The sequence below is a fragment of the Delphinus delphis genome, chromosome 14, assembly GCF_949987515.2.
Source record: "Delphinus delphis chromosome 14, mDelDel1.2, whole genome shotgun sequence".
Taxonomy (NCBI): Eukaryota; Metazoa; Chordata; class Mammalia; order Artiodactyla; family Delphinidae; genus Delphinus; species Delphinus delphis.
In genome coordinates this window covers 66,189,802-66,202,135 of record NC_082696.1, presented here as the reverse complement: position 1 = coordinate 66,202,135, position 12,334 = coordinate 66,189,802, and the positions used below count along the sequence as shown (strand labels likewise).

The 12,334-nt window shown below is 43.7% G+C and overlaps 1 protein-coding gene across 1 annotated transcript in view; it reads right to left on the bottom strand.

The window, feature by feature from the left end:
- BACH2 (BTB domain and CNC homolog 2) overlaps nt 1-12,334 on the bottom strand; it is a 353,914-nt gene that overhangs the window by 3,517 nt on the left and 338,063 nt on the right. Inside the window, exon 6 of the mRNA XM_060030226.1 lies at nt 2,263-2,469. Within this exon, the coding sequence (XP_059886209.1) occupies nt 2,263-2,469 (207 nt within the window). The remainder of the gene's footprint in view (nt 1-2,262; nt 2,470-12,334) is intronic.

The window sequence follows — 12,334 nt, the reverse complement described above, 5'->3', positions numbered from 1 at the left end:
GACGCCTTCTTGGTTTCTCAACCGAACAATATTAGCAAAGGGCTTTAGGTATCTGCCAGGGGTATGGCTTAGACTTTCCTATTTGCTCAGTATTACAAAATTACACAGGGAAGAGTGCTAATTACAAAAAATCAGGCGTTTCTCAAATATGGATGATAACAGTTATTCTCGTACCTGAAAAAGAGTGTAGGGCCGAATTTTACTATAGACATGTGCTTAAGGCCCGGAAACCTTATACCCAGCAGGCTCAGCCTTGCTTGGGTCCCCACTTAAGCCCGGCAGGCTTTCCAAAGACCCACACGCATCAGCAGCAATAACTTGCTTCCTTATGTTGGCTTAAATTAAACATTTTTGTTGTTGTTAAAACAACATTAAAGAAAAATTTGAAGGAAAGAAGGAATTTGTAATCTTATGACTCAGTCACAATTTCTAATACATTTTAGGGCAACAGACATTTCCTGAGAGGCTCCTCACTTGTTGTGAGGAACCTACAGTCTAGGGCCAGGGCTGAGGAGACAGACACATACACAGATAATGCAAGACTAATGTGGTAAGTATGAAGCCAGAGGTCAGATCAGGGCCCTGAAGACAGGTGTTCAGCTTCACCAGGGACTCAGGAAAGGGGCTTTTTGGAGAGGTGAAAGTAACCTGACTCTTAAGGAACAAAGGATGTCGTCAGAGAAAAAACCGGTCGAGGACTGTCCGAGGTAGAGGAGAAATAGCAGAGGCATGAGCACAGAGGTAGAAACAGCAGGAGATGGGGCTGAGGGGAAGTGCATCCAGTTTGATTTTATTGGGGGTCCAGTTCCAAGAAGGGAGAGGAAGGTGATGCTGGAGGGTAGACCGAATCACAGAGAACACAGTGCAACTTGCTAAGGAGCTTGGCCTTTATTTTGTAGGTGATGGCAGCCGCTGAACATGGGCACATTTCCCCTGCTTGGTTGGTGTTAATTAAATTAAGCGAGAAAAAAAAAAAAGACCCCGAGGTCCAGGACTATCTTGATAACAGGTAACATTTACTTCGGCTTCTCAAATGTCTTATTTTGCTCTTAGGTTCTCGTTAGGACAACGGCTTACCAGGAGGCAAAGGACCGCCACGTATAGCCTGAGGACCCAAACTTAGATCATGACCACAGTCCATGGGCTCCCTCTTCTTCAGCCTGACACAGACAGGGCATGTGGGATGAGTTTCCAGGATTTGGCCGGCAGAAAGGCTGAGCTGAATGAAGTTGCGTTAATTGCCTTCAAGGGTACAGTCAGGAGCCAGAGGCCACCTGGATTTACTTCCTGCAGCTTAAGGTTGCTTATCAAGGAGAAGGGAGTGCAGAGCTCTTTGTGAGGGGGAGGCGTGGGAGATGGGAGATTATTCCCCGAGACAAAATACTCTCAGGCACAGGGAGGAGGTGACGGCCACTCTGAGGCAGAATTCAGGATCCTGGGGCTGTGAAGGGCTTCAAGAGATCACGTGGCTGAGCGACCCCTGGTGGTAGGCTGGTGTCCTGCTTCTAACCTACGCTCCTCCATGGGAGGTGGGAGAAAGCAGTGCAAATAAGATTTGGAATCAGGCAGCTGGGTTTGCGTTCAAGCTCTGCCACATAGCGGGGAGTTACCTAACCTCTCTGCACTCTGGTTTCCTCCTTTGTAAATGGAGATAAAGTAGAGCCTAAATCATAGGGTTGATGTGAGGATTACATGTGATCACCTACAGAAAGAGATTAGAATAATATCTGGTCCACATATGCATGCAGTAAATGTTAGCTCTCAGCACATGTTGAATGGAAAATAAAAAAGAAGCACCTCTGGGGAGGGAAGGAATGGGAGTTTGGGATTAGCAGAGGCAAACTATTATATATAGAATGGATAAACAACAAGGTCCTACTGTAGAGCACAGGGAACTATATTCAATATGCTGTGACAAACCATAATGGAAAAGAATATGAAAAAGAGTATATATATGTATAACTGAGTCGCTTTGCTGTACAGAGAAATTAACACAACATTGTAAATCAACTATACGTCAATAAATTTAAAAAAATATACGAATGGCTAAAAGATATAAAATACTGACAAACAATCACTCACCTGCACAGACACACGCATTACAGATATAAAGCTATTATTTTTGTTGAGAACTCGTTTAAAAATCAACTCGAACTTCCCTGAACGGTGGCCTTCTCTCTACCTCTCTGGCCTTCGCTACTGTAACTTTGCATCAGCCCCGGTCACTCCAGGTTACTGACAGCAAAGGGCGGGTCAACTCACCAGTTTGCGGATTTCACATTCTAAGTTCTGAATACAGTCCAGCTTCCTCTTGCGGCAGCGCTGGGCCGCGATGCGGTTCTTGCTGCGCCGGCGGACGTCGTGAATGAACTCTAACTGCTCTGAGGTTAGCTTGTGCATCTTAATCATCATCTGGAAGTCATTCCTTGGGAGATCTGTGATTTGATCTACAGGAAAGGGAAGTTTGACCTGGAACCAAGAATAACAGAACATGATTATGGCAGCTGGATTTTTGTTTTCATTCTGGCAGGTGGAACATCAAAAATTGGAAAAACCTCCTTTTTACAATGACCAACTACTCTGAAAACGACTGAAGCAGGCAGTGATTATTCTTTCCTGTTTCAAAAATAAATAAGATGTAATATGCAGATAATCAAACAGAATGTGAGTACACACATTATAATGTGGTTATTATTCCTGAGATCTTTGAAGCAAACAGCATGGAAAATATTGGAAAATGTATACATTGCCGTTGCTACAGCACTTTTGTAAGAAGGGCTCTATAGTTAGTTGAAACCTACTCCCATTGAGTCTCAACTCAGTAAAATGACAATTTGTAGACAGACATCAACTGAAGAATCATCTAAAACACTTGAATGAAGAGAGCACTGCACACCGTGAAGATGCTGGAAAGATGAAACAGTCAGTGTAATCTGTAGTTACAACAGCATAAGGGAGACATAGGGCAAGAACCTGGAGGGGCTATACCAGTATGACCTAGGAGTTAGAACTGGGCTTTAGTCCTTCCTGCCAGACATGAGACTGCAGGTTGGTTACTCTACTTCTCTGAGCCTCAATTTCCTCATCTGCAAAACTGGGGCACGCTTTTTAGTTGCACGGTGCTATACACCCATTAGGGACTTTGTAGTTTTGGAAAATACAATGGCCAACCCTTCTCACGTTTTCTTTTACAACGTGATGTTGACCTTCCTCAGTCAAGAGGTGGGATGTGTGTTCCTGCCTCTTGACCCATACAATGCAGTGGGAGTAATGGTGTGTAACTTCTGAAGCTATATCATAAAAGCTGGGCAGCCTCCCCTTAGGCCTCTTGGATTGTGGTCTCTGGAGGACACCAGCTGCTGAGCCTCAAGGACACTCAAGCAGCCCTGTGGAGAGCCCCACGTGGAGAAGAACTGAGGCCTCCAGCCAACAACCAGCATCACCTCACCAGTCACATGAATGAGCCACCTTGGACATGGGTCCTCTGGGCCCAGGCAAACCTTCAGGGATTGGCCCCAGACAACATCTGACTTCAACCCCATGAGATATTCTGAGCCAGGAGTGCTCAGATGGGCCACTCCTGAATTCCAGACCCATAGAAGCAGTGAGAGATGTTAAATGATCATCATTGTTTGAAGCCACGAAGTTTTGGGGTGATTTGTTATGCAGCAACAGATAACCGATGCAGGTACTATCAGAAAGAGTCCTACTTTCAAGCTCTTGACAAATCAAGGCAGGTAAGCGTCATCCAAAGAGAGGACACTAGTCTTTTAAGAGATGGATCTATGTTCTCCTTATATTCTGTCACATGCTTCTTTACAACCCTGTGGCAGTTTGAAATCTTTCTTAGGAAAAGAACTGCTGTTCTTGTGGGCTTCCTCAGCACCCACAAGGTAGAGAACACAGGCCTGCACCTTCCATCAGTCTGCTATCGCCCTCTTCAGGACTACTGACGAGGACTTAGAGACTGAACTTATGGTTACCAGTGGGGAAGGGTGGAGGGGAGGGATAGTTATGGAGTTTGGGATTGACATATACACTCTGCTCTATTTATATATTTATTTTTTTTTAAAAAAAAGAATTTTATTTACTTTGGCTGCGCCAGGTCTCTTAGTTGTGGCACGCATGTGGGATCTAGTTCCCTGACCAGGGATCAAACCCAGGCCCTCTGCACTGGGAGCGCAGAGCCTTACTCACTGGACCACCAGGGAAATCCCTACACACTGCTATATTTAAAATGGATAACTAACAAGGACCTACTGTATAGCACGGGGAACGCTGATCAATATTCTGTAACAACCTAATTGAGAAAAGAATTTGAAAAAGAATAGATACATGTATATGTATAACTGAATCACTTTGTTGTATACCTGAAACTAACACAACATTGTTAGTTAATCAACTATACTCCAGTATAAAATAAAAAAGTAAAAAAAAAGACTCCTGACAAGGCAGAGACTTGAGGGGTCAGTTCTGGTCCTGCTCAGAAGCTTCTGGAAGAGGAAGATTGCATGTTGCTTGGCCAAGAGACAGTGTTTCCCTGCTGGACGGCTGAACTCCCGCTTACACTAGCGTCTGCTTTAGGTGGACCAGCAGATGGCACTATAAACCTAAACTTCCTTCAGGAGCCAGGCCAGCGCTGTCCAATGCAAACAACGTGAGCTGCGTGTGTGATTTTTACATCTTCTACTAGCCACGTTAAAGGAAGTGAAAAGAAACAGGTGAAATTAATTTTAATAATATATTTAATTGAACTCAATGGAGCTAAAATATTTTCAACATGTAATTAACATTAAAAATTATTGAGATATTTCACCTTTTGGGGGGTAATAAATTTTCAAAATCCGAAGTGTATTTTACACTCGGGGGTTCATTACAATTCAGATGAGCCTCGTTTCCAGGGCTCAGTAGCCACGTGTGACGTATGCCTCCTGTACTGGACAACACAGCTCTAGAAGACGGAACAAGTGGACTCGAGTGAACTTCAGTAACCAGAGAATCAGACTGGCAGGTCTGGGCTTAACTGATCAAAATATTTTGGGGTGAAGAAACCAGGTCCTCGTTACTATTCAGAAGCTGCAGCGTTATGTCTGGGTTGTTCAGGGGAGTGAGAGGGAGATATTTTATCGTAAGCTCAGGCTTTTGCTTTGGTTGCATCAGATGCAGGCAGACATGGGTCTGGAGCCTGGCATTTGTGGCTCGTTAATCCCCAGGCACAAAGGCAATCCTACTAAAGATCTGCCTTCCTGCGGCTGGGTGCAATGGCTTAGTCAGGTTACTTCATAGCTCTGAGCCTGTTAGACATGGCATTTGCTGAAGGATCCCAGTGGGTGCTCTGACTGAACTTCCATAGGGCGAACTCTGTCCCCTGACACCTGTCAAATTCTGGCCCAAGAGAGCAGAATCGCAACAGTGCACATGACACCATGCTCGGCTCAGCCCTACTTTGGCCGCTAATGATGGGCAGTCAGGACAAACAGCTCCTTGTTTATGGACCCGGGAAAGGGCTTTGTCCACAGGCTGTGTTTGCACAGGGCTTATAATGATATGAAAGAATGTTTGATTTCCCTTTTATACCCTTTGGATAACAAACAGACACTCAGATCCTGGATGGTACCTAAATAACACAGAGGTCTGTCTGTTGGGGACACGGATGTTTCCACACCAGGCAGGAGGCTTGTTTGCACAGCAGGGGTTACAGCACTTCGGGCTTCGTGGCGTCTCCCCCTCTGCTGACAACAAAGCAATTCTGCTTCTGCTCTACAGTGTGTTTACTTATTTTCAGACAGAATATATACCTATAGCTCAGGCCACAGGGAAAGTCAAAAGGCCTTCTATACCAAGAGCTACTGTATTTTAAATCCTCCAGACAGCAAACATAAAACACTACGGAAACAGGACCGAGGTTGACAGGAAAGAGGAAAAATCAACAATGCTGGTTTCAAAGTCCTTGAAGCAAAAGGCCATATAACATTTCAGCAGAGCTGTTGCAACTCAAGCTGCTTTGCAAAGAGGTCAAAGGAAAATCGTCAGCTATACACTTTCTTCCACATGAAGAAAAAAAAAAAAAGCCCAAACCCCAGCTACTCTTGTTTCTTTCGAAAAGGTGCTGCTACCCTTCTAGCTAGGGAGAACTTACCCCAACTACCAAAGGGAAGCCCCTGACTGTTCTTGGAAAGGCACAGTGGGAAACTCACCACACCTATTTGTTGATTTCAGGGTAGTAAGTTCCAAGCTGATGGGCATCTTCCCCGGAGATGAACGGCAGCCGCAGACCCATTATGGAGCTGGGAGAACATTCCTTCCCCAGGCTGGCAGGCACCCACATAGTCCCCAGATGGGCTCAAAAGTCAGCTAATGTGACTTGGCCTTGGACCTTGAGAAGGCTGAGGCCCTCCTGCCTTTCTTCTGGCAAATTCTTAGAACCAATGATTCCTCCAGGACTTTACTTCTCGGAGGTAGCTTAGTTTTCATTCCCGGGACCCTTGTAAACAGTGAGGTGAGAAGATGGGGAGTCCAGCCAATCACCACCACCACCATTCGGCAATCACACGCGAGTGAGGCTCAGCGTAGAGACACAGAAGGCTGGCCAGGCTGCTTAGAAGGGCAAAGGCCCGAGGGGTCCGGGGCGCCGATGTCTCTCTAGACAGGTGCTTGCCGCCGCTTGGGTTCTCAGTGGAGACTCACTCCGAGAGTCGGGCAGCCTCAGCCTGTCTAATCTGCTCTGTTGCTGTCATCCTGGCCCCAGCACGGTACTCACTCTCCTCTCTCTGGGGCACAGCAGGAGGAACAGGGCAGAAGCTGTTTTCAGCCGGTACCCGTCCTGGCTGGCTCGGTAGTGACCAGAGAAGGGGATGAGACCTCCTGGGAGCTCCCTGAAATGAGTGGTCCCTGCAGTGCCGAGGGGTCTCTGGCCCTAGGGGCTGACGAAAGGTAAGATGCTGTGGCATCTGGACAGTGAAAGAAACCTAAATATTCCTCCTTGGGGGCCCGAGCAGGGGCTGCTGCTGGCTGGACCCCAGGTGCTTGTGCTTCTTTCTCACCAGACAGAAATCAGCTGCTCCCTTTCTCTCTCCTGCCAACAACTACCCTGTTGCTGCCGCCAAAACCACATCCCCTCTCTCCCAGTAAAACAAAAATACCATTTACAAATTGTACAAGAAATATATAACTTCTAGCAGAAAATTCAATTATGAGACAATAGAGGAGAATAAAATTTCCACACCCAAACAATGACTCTCCTGCTCTGGTGAACTTCCCCGTGATCTTTGTTTCCTCTGTATCCTTTTTACAGGGTTGGAATCAGACAGCACAATGGCTACCTCACCTCACCGTGCCTCTCAACACACATCTCACTCACCTGGTGTCTTTGGTGTGCTGGATGGGGGCTATTGGTGAAGCAGGACAGAGACGCAGGTGTTGTAGAAAAAGGCGAAAAAAAGCACCTCTTTCCTCTAGAAATCCCAGCGGAAGCTTGGTGGTCAATCTTCTTTCCTATCTCCTTTCTTGGTTTCACTATTAGATGTTGAGTAGAAGCTACAGAAGTTGGATCCCTTAGCAAGTACCCTGAGGACCGGATGGTGCAGTCACCTCTCCAAAGCCTTTAACATTTATGCTCTTACAAGCCCCTCAGATCCCTGTGAGTTGTCTTGGGGACAAAGCAAGATGCCCATTGGGCTGACAATTCTAGTGCTGTTGGAATGGCGACGGCCAGCTCTGTGCCGGGCAGATGCCAGTGACAAAATCTCCCCTGCCAAAGACACACTTCCTGCACAACTGTCCGTCTAACCTCTGTTCTTATGATCCAGTTTCTGAAACAAACACAGGACACCTGGAATTTAGTTGTGATGCTGCAATTACCTAGCTATGTGATCTCAGGCAAGTCTTTCCTTCTCTATCCTGAAGTTCTTTGAGGATCTGGGAGTCAGAGGGAGATAATATCTGCCCTACTTAGCTGAGAGGATTGCTATGAAGAATAAAACTGGATAATAGATGGAGAAAGTGCTTTGAAAAGTTTGAATTGTCTTATGACTATGAAGTATTATTTTTTTTTTAAGGGAGAATTCTTTTTATTTATTTATTTATAATATTTATTTATTTATTTGGTTGCGCTGGCTCCTTAGTTGTGGCATGCAAACTCTTAGTTGTGGCATGCAAGTGGGATCTAGTTCCCTGACCAGGGATTGAACCCAGGCCCCCTGCATTGGGAGTGTGGAGTCCTATCCACTGCACCACCAGGGAAGTCCCATTATTATTAGTAATAGTACTAGTAGTCGTTGTGGAGTATTAGTATTTCTGTTTATCAGCCCTATCTTTCTTTGTCACATAGTTTCTTCTTTCAGTCATACGATATGCTTTGCAGTTGCAGATGCTAAGAGTCTTTCTAGACAACGTGAAAACATTGTTTTAATTAGAAATATGGCTGACTTCTATGCTGCCCAGCAAGGTTTTCTTTCTAAATATTAAGCAGACCAACTACAGTTACTTGTAAAAAGATGCCTGATTCAACAAACCACAAAAACGACTGTAAACATTTTACATCCAACATATGTCTGGAAGCCAACATTTGGGTGGAAGACATAGAGTCAGACACGGCTCTTCTGAAACATTTCTGTGTTTGCTCTGGACATTATTTCTCCCTGCCCCGACACATACACTAACGTATACATACGCACATCACCCTCATACACTTTCATCCCTCTTGACATGAACCATGTTAATCAAGCAAGTCCAGGACTTCCCTGGTGGCACCGTGGTTAAGAATCCACCTGCCAATGCAGGGAATACGGGTTCAAGCCCTGGCCTGGGAAGATGCCACGTGCCGCGGAGCAACTAAGCCCATGCGCCACAACTACTGAGCCCGTGCACTGCAACAAAAGAGTAGCCCCCGCTCACTGCAACTAGAGAAAGCCCATGCGCAGCAACAAAGACCCAACACAGCCAAAAAAATAAAATAAATAAAGCATGTCCAATTAATCAATGCTTTTGACTATGCAAATAAACTGTCTTCCTAGTGCTTCTTTATTAAAACCTACAGTTAATGCTTGTGGTACAAAACTATGTCACTAAGATGCTTACTACTTGGCAAATGCTCATGACTCTTCTATAATTTTCAAAATTTAAAAACGAACCTGTAAACCACAATGAGCTATCACTTTACACCACTAGAATGGCTACAATAAAAAAGATGGACAGTAACAAATGTTGATGAGGATGCAGAGAAATTGGATCCCTCATACATTGTTGGTAGGAATGTAAAATAGTTCAGTTACCTTGGAAAACAGTCTAGTAGTTCCTCAGAATGCTAAACATAGAGTTATCATAGGATTTAGCAATTCCACTCCTTGGTATATAACGAAGAGAACTGAAACACATGTCTACAAGAAACTTGTACACAAATGCTCATAGCAAATAATTGATAATGGCCCCAAAGTGGAAATAACCTAAATGTCCCTCAACTGATGAACGGATCAACAAAAATGGTATATCTACACAGTGGAATATTACTCAGCAATAAAAAGGAGTGAAGAACTGATACATGATAATGTACCTGGTGGGTACATCAAGGGCAAGGAGGAACTTTGAAAACGTGCTAAATGAAAGAAGCCACACACAAATGGCCAATATTGTAAGATTCCTTTGAAATGAAATGTCTAGACTAGGCAATCTATAGAGACAGAAGATAGTTTAGTAACGCCATGGGGTAAGGGAAGAGGGCAATGAGAAGTGATTGCTGCTGGATATTATGTTTTTTGGGGGGGTTATGAAAATATTCTGGGATTAGACACTGGTGATGGTCATACAACTTTGTGAATCATTGAAAACCACTGAACTGTTCATTTTAACAGAGTGAATTTTATGGTATATGAATTATATCTCACTTAAGGAAAGAATCTGTGTGAGAATACAGAATAAAGAATACAGAATAAAGAATCTGTTTGAATACAGAATTCAAACATTACAGAAATACATAGAAATTAACCTTTCCCTGTATTCCCTCTTGCCAACTTTGCCTCCCATTTTGTCTTATTCTCTATACTGCTTTTATTATTTATGTTTCTTTACAAAGTAAACTGGGACCTTGTTATATATACTGTTTATGTTACCTTTTTCACTTAATATGACCTGTCCATTTTTTCATCATTGGAAGAAAAAAATTCCCAAGTTGGGGACTTCCCTGGCGGTCTAGTGGTTAGGACTTCATGCTTCCACTGCAGAGGGCACGGGTTTGATCCCTGGTTGGGCAACTAAGATCCCGCATGCCGTGCTGTGCAGCCAAAAATAAATAAATAAATAAAAATTCCCAAGTTGACTTTTTAAGTAAAATAGCAAACCCAGAAGTCATAAAGAAAAAGATTGATAATTCGATTACATAAAACTTAAATTTTTTTTAAATGGAAAAAGACACTATAAAAAGTAGACAAGGAGAAGATATAGGATTAATATAAGAAAGGACTAATATTCCTATATTAAGGATTAAGGATCCTGTAAACTGACTAAAGTCAAACAACATACCCAAAAAGTGGACAGATGGCAAGTCCAGGAAAGGAAATACAAAATGGCGAATACACACAAGAAAGTTATCAACTTCACGAGAAGTCGTGTTTTGCCCATCAGATTGGCAAAAAACAAAAGGACTGGTGACCACTCCTACTGGCAAGAACAGGGGGCAATGGACACTCATAAGTTGCTGAAGGATATGTGAATTGCTACAACCTTTTGGGAAAGTAGGTAGGTAGTATTTAACAAATGAGTATAACCTTTAACCCATTTATGGGACTCTAACCCACAAAAATAAAAGCACCACCACTAAACATGTTCACAAGAATGTTTATTGCACCAATGTTTGTAAGAGGGAAAAAACTGGAAACCGGAATGTCTGTTGATAGGTGATTTATGAGTCAATTGTGATTTATGGGAACCAGGGATATTAAAGAAGCATGTGTCAACCCTACACGATTGACCTAGAGGCATGTACACAGTAGACAGCTATGTGCAAAAAGCAAGCTGCTTAGTAATTACATGGCAAATGGTATTAAAATAAAACCCAAACCCCTGGAGATGCAAATGTGTGTTTGTATATTGCTGTAGGCACAGAGAAAGCCTGCTAAATTTGGTATGTTAGGGGCTGGGTATGCTGTGATTGATTATTTTTAAAAAGGAACTTAAAAAAGCTGATTGTTGATAAAGGACAATATTGTGCTTATTTAAACTTTCCTCAAAGCTGGCGAATAGTTAGGATGAGAAGTCAATGCTGGCGAGATAGGAGAGTTAAGAGGGTGTAACTAGAAATCAGAATATAAGGTAGGTTAACACTTTTCTTTTGATCTAACATTTTGGGTCTTTACAGAGGAAGGGAGACTGGGAGGAAGCCAGGACCCGTCAGTCTGAAGTACTGAACAGGTGGCTGGCTGGAGGTGGAAACTCTTCTTTTTTGAATTTTATTTATTTTTTGGCCATGCCGCACGGCATGCGGGATCTTAGTTCCCTGACCAGGGATCGAACCCGAGCCCCCTGCAGTGGAAGCGCAGAATCTTAACCACTGGACCGCCAGGGAAGTCCCCTGGAAACTCTTATTTTGGTTTCTGGCTCTGGCATCTCTTTGGGGTTCACTTGGAAGAGAAGTCACCTGGAACCTTACACAAGAGCAGATCGGGGAAGAATCAGCCCAGGAGATGTTGGCTTCTGGATCAGTTATGATTCACTTTGTGAAGGGTTTGCCTTCAGTGTTATTACTGGAGACCACACTTCACTGGGTCAAAGAAACTCCCCAAAGCAAAGTATTAACTCAAAGAGGAACAGTCATGCTAAGTCCCTGAGATAGTTCTTGCAAAACCTAATCTCTACTTTAGGAAAACTAAAAGGTCAAATTGGGAAAAAACCTTAGCTTCACTATAACAATCCTACCCAAAATGTACTACCGAGAGGGGCTAAATGTGATTCCCGAAATGACACAGAAATTTGGAAAATGTCTCTTCTTTCGAGACTGTTTAGAAATGCAAAGAACAGATGTATTTTTTAAAAGTGAAAATAAAAATATTTTTGAAAACAGCGGTATTTTTTGAGGGGAGACTAGTCCTGTTCATGACTATTTTATAGGTTGAATGGTTCTTCCTGTTCTTTTTTTTCCCTCCCCACCCACCCCAACCAGGGATTGAACCTGCGCCCCCTGCAGTGGACGCGCAGAGCCCTAAACACTGGACCGCCAAGGAAGCCCCGATTTTTCCTTTTCATCGATTCATTTAAAACTGAAAAGGTCTAAGGTAGACAAGTGATAAGGCCCGAACACAGGAAAGACACATGTGCTCTTGTTGGCAGCATTTAGTTCCAAGAG